General features: G+C 39.7%; 1 protein-coding gene across 1 annotated transcript in view; it reads left to right on the plus strand.

Moving 5' to 3' along the window:
- The window catches only part of HECW2 (HECT, C2 and WW domain containing E3 ubiquitin protein ligase 2), a 288426-nt gene that overhangs the window by 186051 nt on the left and 92726 nt on the right, over positions 1–9649 (plus strand). The window contains exons 14-15 of the mRNA XM_007953146.2: positions 4459–4593; positions 8675–8777. Of these exons, the coding sequence (XP_007951337.1) occupies positions 4459–4593; positions 8675–8777 (238 nt within the window). The remainder of the gene's footprint in view (positions 1–4458; positions 4594–8674; positions 8778–9649) is intronic.

Below are 9649 nucleotides of genomic sequence, written 5' to 3' on the forward strand. Positions count from 1 at the left end.
GAAGGAAGGTTGGGCAATCCTACTTCCGTAGTGATACTGCCTCGGAAACCCAAGGAGGGGTCACTATGAGTCGGGGCCGACTCGACGGCACATAAGTTAACTGTGAGCTGTCTCTTTGTATTTTGGTCAGGAGACTACATATTAGAATTTTTGATAATTTATTATTCCCTAAGCACCCTCTTTCTGCCAGATACTGCCCTAAAAGCTAAAGAGGATAACAGCTTGAGTAAGCATGAGCCCTTACCCTCAAGGGGTTTATAGTGTAATTCTTTACAGGATGGGTTTTGTACAAGCCTCTTAACATTGGATTAGTCTATGACACTACGTGTAAATCACAATTGACCTAGATGTACACACCCATTTGTCCTTATAATTACAAATGCATCATTGTTGCTTCCAAATGGCCACCCTTCCCTACAAAACATTCCTAAGAAATTATTTAGAGTAAATATGCAATTCTATTTTAATACTCTTTGTATTTGTTTTTTCCCCTTAAATAACATGGTTCACATTATTGTTTTAGTAATTAAATCTTGTTAATCTTAATTTACCTAAAGAGGATATTGAGTTGATTATAATACCTATTATTTTAAAATAGATGTCTATCATGTCTATGTATGAAAATAATTTACTTCCTATTTTGTTACATCTTGCAGAAATAGTAGACAAAATGCTTTACTGCCAGAACTGATGTACAAGTGTACTTGAAGCCTAAATCAAATGGGGACTTGTGTGACATTTGGCACCAGAGACTGTCAATACCTGTCAGCCTAAGGTTTATTGTACTTTTTACAAGATATGAAAAGAAAGATAGTTCACCTGATAGGTTAGGGAAGTGGAACATTACCTGGGAATATGATGCTGACAATACCATCTCACACAGACCTACATTTAATCTATTCCTCTGCCCTGTTGATCAGATCCCGAGAGAGGGGAAAGGAAAGGATTCTTACTCAGTCCATTTAGACAATTTGTTTTCTAATCCATTTGTTGCTTGATTTTAGTTTTTGTTTTTACAAAGAAGTCTTTTTTTTTTTTTTTCTTTCTATCTACAAAAACAAACTAAAAAACAAACTCACTACCATCTACTTGATTCTGACTCATAGTGATCCCCACTGGGTTTCTGAGGTGATAAATCTTTACGGAAGTAGATTGCCCCATTGTTCTTGTTACCTAGTACTGCTCTGACAAGAATATACCACAAATGGGATGGCCTTAACAAACAGGAGTTTATTCTTACAATTTGGAGGCTTTAAGTCTAAGGTCAAAGTGCCAGGCACTAGGGGCTGGGTGAAAGCCCCTCAACCTTGGGCTTCAGCTCTGCCTCCTGCTCCCAGCCCACTGAAGCTGGAGGCTTTTCTTCATTCAGCTGCTGACTATTGAGGCTGACAAGCCCAAGGTTGATAAGTAATAAGACACAGTCCTGATATTACCAAGCTTCACAGCAGGCCATTAATTCAAGTCTATTGGAAGTCCCAAGATTGGCAGAGCATAGCAGGCTGCTGAACAATGACATGGCTACACGTGGGTTCAAGCATGCCATAAGGTAGAGAGCATTCCCCAAGGCTTCTCCTTTTATGCAGAGAGCTGACCATATCCCTAAGGCAGCTACTCAGCTGCTCACAGTAGATTCTACCACGGAGTTGATTACCAGTCTCATCATGGGGAATACTATATTCAGCTGTCCAGCCACTCAACCAGGCCCAGCCAAGTTGACATACAGACTTAATTACCACACCATCTTCCTTCCATGAAGTTGCTGGTGGGTTTAACCCACCAACCTTCTGGTTAGCAGTCTGTCTACAAAGCTTCCTACAAATTGTTTCACCCCATTTACTGATTATTTCAGTAAATACTGTGTTTCATAATGACCATATAATTTTTTTATAAGCATAAATATGTTATCTGCCCCTGGGATTTGCCTAAACTTGTTCATTCTTAGTCTTTAAGGTACATTGTTAACTGAGCTCCTTCAATAGGAAAAGTCAGTTACTTTTTGCTTAGTTATTTGGTATGTATCATGTGCCCTGACACTTGGATTTATATAGGTAAAATGTTTTCTCTCTCTTAATAGTCCCTTTTATCTTTGATGGCCTAATTAAAGATATCTGATCTGGAAAACTCCCATTGTCTTACATTTCTTGAGATAATGAGTTTCATTATTACTTTGAATGAATTTTACTTTGAACACTTAAGTCATTTGGCCCCGCAAAATAATGGTAATAACATTTACATAGAGCTTTAGAACTAAACAAACAACAAAAATTCTATACATTGTATTTGATCTTCACTGCAACACCAAGGTAAATAGTTTATGGTCATTCACGATTTCATGTCACCAGGTTTCTGAAGCAAACAAGATAGACATAGTTTCTACTTATCAGAATTGACTCGACAGCAATGGGTTTTTTAATGTTATCCGAAAGAATAAATGGTAAAACAGGGTGTTCTGATTACCTCTGTGCTGCTGTAACAGAAAATTCCACAAATGGGATGGTTTTAACAAACAGGAATTTGTTCTCTTACAGTTTGGAGACTTTATCTCCGAGTTCAAAGTGCTAGGCTCTAGGGGTTGGGTGAAAGCCCTTCAACCTCGGACTTCAGCTCTGCCTCCTGCTCCCGGCCCACTGAAGCTGGAGGCTTTTCTTCACTCAGTTGCTGGCTGCTGAGGCTGACAGACCCAAGGTTGACAAATAAAAAGGCACAGTCCCAATGTTACCAAACAACATGAGAGGCCCTTTATTCAAGTCCATTGAAAGTCCCAAGATCAGTAGAGCATGGCAGGCTGTTGAACAACAACTCAGCTATATGCAGAGTTCAAATGTGCCATAAAACTAGAGACCATTCCTAAAGCTGCTGATTATATATGGGAAGCAGACCACATTCCTAAAGCACCTACTCAGGTACCTGTGGTAGACCACCATGGAGTTGATTGCCAGTCCCATCATGGGTACCGCAAGCTGCCCAGCCACTCAACCAGGCCCAGCCAAGTTGACATACAACCTTAACTACCACACAGGGAAACATGTCTTTATAAGAAACCGATAGCTCAGGAACTTCAGTGACTTGGCCAAAGTCGTAGTATGTGAAAGAGTTTGCAAAGGTGTGTAGTGGATGAATAAACTTGAAAGGCAGGTAAGAAGATAATTCTTTAAGTGTCTTGAAAAACTGCGTAAAAGAGTTGGGATTTTTTTCTCTGTAGATTTGGGTAGCTATTAGAGGCTTGGGAGCTCTGGTGGTGTAATGCCTAAGGCATTTGACTACTAACCACAAGGCTGGTGGTTCAAACCCACCAGCCACTCCTCAGAAGGAAGACTGGGCAGTCTACTTCCATAGAGATACTGCCTCAGAAACCCAAGGAAGGGTCGCTGTGAGTCAGGACTGACTCCATGGCAGTGAATTTTTTTTTTGGGGGGGGCGGTTATTAGAGGCTTTGGATTGGTGTGGTCATGTAATCAAAGTGTTCAGAAAGAATATTCTTATAATCACACCAAAACCTACTGCAGTAGAGTTGTTTTCAACTCAGTGACCCTATAGGACAGGGTAGAACATCCCCATAGGCATTCCAAGGCTGTAAATTTTTATGAAAGCAGACTGCAATATCTTTTTCCCACGGAGTGGCTGATGGGTTCAAACCACTGACCTTTCGGTTAGCTTCCAAATGCTTTAACCACTGCACCACTACAGCTGCTTTCTTATAGTGAGGTGCTAGTTAAATTAGTAAAGATAATAGAGATGTGAGGTGAACTGGGAAGCCACTAGTATTTATATGCATAAAAGATAGCCCTGAAATAATGGGATTGGTATTCCGTCTGGAAGGTGACAATAAAGAAGACACTACAATGGGAAAATGGGGAGGACTTAGTAACTGACAGCATAGGAGAATTAAAAGATGAGGCGAAGTCAATGATATATGAAGTTTCAGGTGACAAGAACTTTGTTATGCCCATGGGTAGCAGTAGAAATTTAAAGAGAAGCCCAAGTATCCATTCTTAAGGCTTCCTTATAAAATCTTATCTGTGATGGCTATCTCTTAGAGTATTCCCCAAAGCCAGGAATATTGTTCCTTCCTACCATCTTCCTTAATGGATCCAGTCTTAGCATGTGGTTGTTGTTGTTATGTGCCGTGGAGTCGGACCCGACTCATAGCGACCCCTCTTTGGGTTTCCAAGGCAGTATCTCTATGGAAGTAGATTGCCCCATCTTCTTTCTGAGGAGTGGCTGGTGGGTTTGAACCACCAGCCTTCCGGTTAGCAGTCAGGTGCCTTAGGCACTATGCTACCAGAGTTCCTTTTCTTATTCTGGTCTGTCCTAAGAAGATAAAAAGAAATGCCCAGATATTTAAATTATGAGAAAATAAAGCTAAGATCTCTCTTGCGTGTGTGATGTTATAGGGCACTAAGACATAAACGTAAATGTGGTATGCATGGAGTGCTGACCTAGTGAACTGTTTCCTAGGCGTTTTTTGTGGACCACAACTCCCGTGCCACCACGTTCATTGATCCTCGGCTCCCACTTCAGAGCAGTAGACCCACGAGTGCGTTAGTTCACCGGCAGCACTTAACCAGGCAACGCAGTCACAGTGCGGGTGAGGTAAGCCACGTGTTTTAGGGACTACCCTGTTAGTTGATGGACACTATTGTAGTGTGATGGTTTGTGGTTGGACACATGATATTTGTGGAATTGGGTTGACTTTTTTTTTTTTTTTTGGTTTGTTGATTTGTTTTGTTTTGATTTTCAAAATAGGACATGTGAGGTAAGATTGATATTTAGGAATTTTTTAACTCCAAGGAAGGTGAGAGAGAAATTATAATGTAATAAATGGCTCAGGAGAGGAGATGATAAACCCTTTTGCCTACCTAAGGAGTGCTTCATAGGAAGAAATGAATGGTAACTTTCAATGGGATCAAATTAGATTAAATATAGGGAAGAGTGTTTAAGTAGAGTTGCTGAATTAGATTAAAAATCCCTGGGTAGGGATATGGAGTTATGGACTCCTTATTAGTATTCCTTAAAATTGGGATATATCCAAGAGAGTTAATTCATGTACTCAAAGTGCCCAGAAAAAATGGATAGAATTAAGAACTACTGAACAGTGTTTTGTTGTTTTTCAAAGGGTTGCTATGAGTCAGAACCAACTTGATGACAGCACCTAACAGCAACCAAAAAAACTCTGCGGTGCTTTCCTTTGCCAGTTTGCAATAGCCTTTGGTAACCACATGAGGGCTCTCTAATATATATTCTAACAACATAAAATCTCTTTCTATTTCACTTTTTCCTTTAGAAGCATAAATAAATAAAAGGCGTGTCTTAGGTCACATTCTTTCTTTTTAATATGAGCTTATACTTTAAATGTTTATTTACCATCAGTTTATGTACATTTTCTTTAAAGATTCCCTTAGATAAATAGAATTAAAATTCTTTTCATGCATGCCTTTTCAATGTCGGTGCATATCATGTACTCAATGTTACATCATAAGTCAAATTTTTAGAGTCTGTATTATAAGAAAAAAATTATGAATGCAAAAAATAACTGGATTCGATTAATCAAAATTCCACTCTTGGAATTTCCCCTCATGGTTTACATACCTGCTCTAATACGCATTGTGTGTTTGCTGGTTGTAAGTGCAGACATAGTAGAGTAGACATGAGAAGCTCATATAAAAATGATACATAAATCTGTTACAGGATGAGGTATGCAAAAAATATTTATGTTTTATGAGTAGCTAATAAATCTTTACCTTGCTGTCATATGAACTATTAGTGGTGAACTGGATGATGTTAGCAGTATTCATCTTAAAAGCAGAACAGACCTCTCACCTTTGGACTTGATGTGTGATACATAGCATAATTAGGAGCCTGCCTGGCTGAATCACATGGCCAATGCACATGAGCTTCTCGCCTTATCTTGACTTGACAATATGAAGCTGTTAGATATAGTCAGGACTGTTTTGCTGAGAAAATATGAGTGAGATTTATAGCTGTCCTTATGTTTTCTTTCAACCCCACCACCTCAAAACTTGAGTTATTTTCGTTGGCTAGTAGTAGCCTGTTGTGGGAGAGGGACCCTAAGATAAACATTAAAATTCGAATGAGGATGTCTTCTGACATTAATGGAAGCACATCAGTAGAACAGAGATAACCCCATACAGACTCAGCCTTCAGCCACAGCACTGTTACCTCCTTGAGGGGGTAATAGACTTTTTGACACAGCTGTTGGAAGCATGCACACCCTGCCTCACTACCCACACTTATCCGGTAGGCTACCCACTGTCTGATGGTCTGGTTTGAAAAAGTGAAGTTTCAGGGAAAAAATACCTTTGATTGTTCTGGGAAATGATGACACATTATAACATACCAACAGAGGGAAAGTATATATTGGTATATCAAAACAATAAATCTGACAAAGTGTAGTTGATGATTGAATCTCCCCAGAGTCGTTGGCCTCATTACTCAAAGCCAATAACTCAAGGAAAGAAGAGGGAGGAAGCTGTTAGTTACCTACACAAGTCTTTTCAGCCTCCCTCTTACTCTCATTCAGCAAGTATCCCAGTTAATAGAAATAAACAGTGTCTCTTCCATCTGACAAATTAATATTTACCCCAAAACCTATGATGTAAAAACATGGAGGTTGGAGTGAGACATGTAAATTACACATGCTTCCTGCACTCTATTCTTGGTAGGTGCCATTGAGTCAGACCTGACTCATAGCGACCCTGTGCACAACAGGATAAGATGCTGCCTGGGCCTGCACCATCCTCACAACTTTTGCTGTGTTTGAGCCTATTGTTACAGCCACTGTGTCAGTCCATCTCATTGGGGTCTTCCTTTTTTCCACTGACCCTCTACTTTACCAAGCATGATATTCTTCTCTAGGGACTGGTTTCTCCTGATAACTTAACCAAAATAGGTGAAACGAAGTCTGGCCATTCTTGCTTCTAAGGAGCAGTACAGCTGTACTTCTTCCAAGACAGTTGCATTGTTCTTCTGGTAGCCCGTACTATCTTCAGTATTCTTCACCAATATTCACTGTATTCAGTATTCTTCATTGTGTTTCAAATGCATTGATTCTTCTGCAGTCTTCCTTGTTCACATACATATGAGGTAATTGAGAAAACACCATGGCTTGGGTCAGGCACACCTTAGTCTCCAAAGTGACATCTTTGCTCTTTAACACTTCAAATGGTCTTTTGCAGCAGATTTGCCCAACACAATGGCTTGTTTGATTTCTTGGCTGGTGCTTCCATGAGCACTGATTGTAGATCCAGTGATTGTTGATTGTACATTGTCTTCCATCCAAACCAAATCAAACCAGACTCACAGCCATCAAGTTGATTCTGACTTATAAGGATTCCATTGGCTTCCAAGACATTGGATGCAGATGGCCTCATCTTTCTTCTATGGAACAGCTGATGGGTTGGAAGCCAAATGCCTTAACCACTAAACCACCAGAGCTCTTTGTGCCTTCTATTAGGGGGAAAAATATGGAAGGAACCCTAACACACATGAATAAAAATATGAGTGAAAAATGCTTTATAAACTATTAATCACAACTGCTTCAGAAATACACACCAAGTGCTGTAGGCGCTCAGAGAAGGTCACACTTAACTTCAGCTTTAAGGGAAGGGAATGGAAGGCTTCATGAGGAGGTACTGTTTGAACTAAGCTTTAAAGAAGGCATGAGGACATTCTTAAAGGATAAACAGGTGGTAGGGGGTGAGGAGAATATTTCTAGTTTCAGGGCTTTTAGAAAAGTCCTCACCAGACACCTAAGTGATGCATTATGATAAAATGGTTGTGAAGGTTTCAGTGAGTAGGAGTAGAACCTCCATTTTGTATGTTATTTTGCCTTTTGTTCTTTTACTTTTTTATACCACTATTCTTTTGTTCTACTATTGTCTTAAAAGATTTCTGTAATATACATGGGAGAAAAGCAAAAACAGAATAACTAAAGCAATGTTAAATGTTTTTTTGGTAAGAATATTAATGGGTATTGTTGGTTATCTATTTGTATGTATGAGTTTCTAAATCTACAACAGATATAATAAATAATTCAGGTTAAGGCAACCCTATTTAGCTCCTCCACCTGCTGCTCTTAGCTCCCTGGTGTGGGAAGTCCAAACCAGAAACAGCTGTTGTACTGGGTGTTCTAATTGGCATATAAAATTGCTTTTAAGAAGATACTATACTAACGAAGAAACCCACACAAAGATAGGGGTCCTTCCACCTCTCCTTTGCTGAGGCAGGCAGTTCCCTGGCCTGCAATGACCAAAAGAAGGACTATCTAGGCATTGGTCCAATATATTTTATGTAATCCTCCCCACCCTCACCGGTTTTCCCCTTTGATTATATTATTGCAGATTTGTATTCTGTCAATGCAGAAGTTACTCTTGATGAGCAGGTCAGCTATTTAGCTGCTCCAGCCTAGTAATTGTAAAGATACAGAACTCTTTCTGTACCACTTGGTAAATAGTCATGACCCCGGCCCCTCCCCTCAGCTCAACAGCTAAAGCAGATCTGTCAAGAGAACATGACTTCAACTCCACAGCTGGCATTTTTTTATGATCGGTTGGTACTATGCTGTGCTTCCTGTTAACTGTTTTAACAACTTGGAGGTGCTGATACCAAAGCATCCTGTGTCTTGGTGCAGACACAAACAAGCTTGTATTTGCAGGTCGGAGAAGATTCCCGACACGCAGGACCACCGGTTCTTCCCAGGCCGTCCAGCACATTCAACACAGCCAGTAGGCCACAGTACCAGGACATGGTTCCAGTGGGTACGTCACCCATTTCCAGAAACGTTTCTCTTCGCTTGTCATATCAATGTATCCGTGTGTATACTATGCTACTTCCATGTTGTTGGCCTGGTACTTTTTGCCCTGCATTGAGAATACTGTTATATTCTCTTTAAGAAGTTTATAACAAAATTCTAGAGAGAAAGCTCAAAGGGTTTATGTTTAGTAAGCCTTTTCTTTACCTTTTCTGAGTTGAGGCACGATATTAGATTGTTGAAGTCAAGGAAGAATGATTTATTAAAGCATTTGTATCATGTGATCATTCCAAGCCAACAGTTGAACAGTCATATACTTAGCATATATCTAAGGATTGAGATACAATTTCAAGGTGTGAGTCTGTAGTAGCCTCATGAAACAAGCAAGCAAAGATGGCATGACCTTAAGGGAGTTTGTAAAAAAAAAAAAAAAGTATTAAAAGAATAAGAAGGCATTAAGAAGAAAATAATAAGACATTAACCTTTTAGAGGGTAACTTAAGGAACCAAAAATAACACAGAGTTAAAAATAGTAAAATTAATAGACCTAAAAAACAACTTGAACTGTTGTTATTAAAACAGTCAAGTTGAAGTAGATCAGTGGCCCACTGATACCCCTCATGCAGGTGGAGTGGACAGACTGCTAGAGGGTGTCATGCGTTTTCCTTGAAGTAGAGCAGCTTCCCATTTATCTTTTCTGTTTTAAAATTTTTACTTTAAAAAAAAAAACTGGAGTTCCGGCAAGATGGCAGACTAGACAGAAGGACTGCACAGATGCTCTTCAACAAAGAAAAGGGAAACCAATTAACACAGACACAGAAGATAATCTTGGATCCCTGAGCCTTGAAGGGAAGGATACAAAAGTGGACTAAACCCCAAC

This window comes from Orycteropus afer, unplaced genomic scaffold (assembly GCF_000298275.1).
Source record: "Orycteropus afer afer isolate SDZICR_OR568_19922 unplaced genomic scaffold, OryAfe1.0 scaffold00374, whole genome shotgun sequence".
Classification (NCBI taxonomy): Eukaryota; Metazoa; Chordata; class Mammalia; order Tubulidentata; family Orycteropodidae; genus Orycteropus; species Orycteropus afer.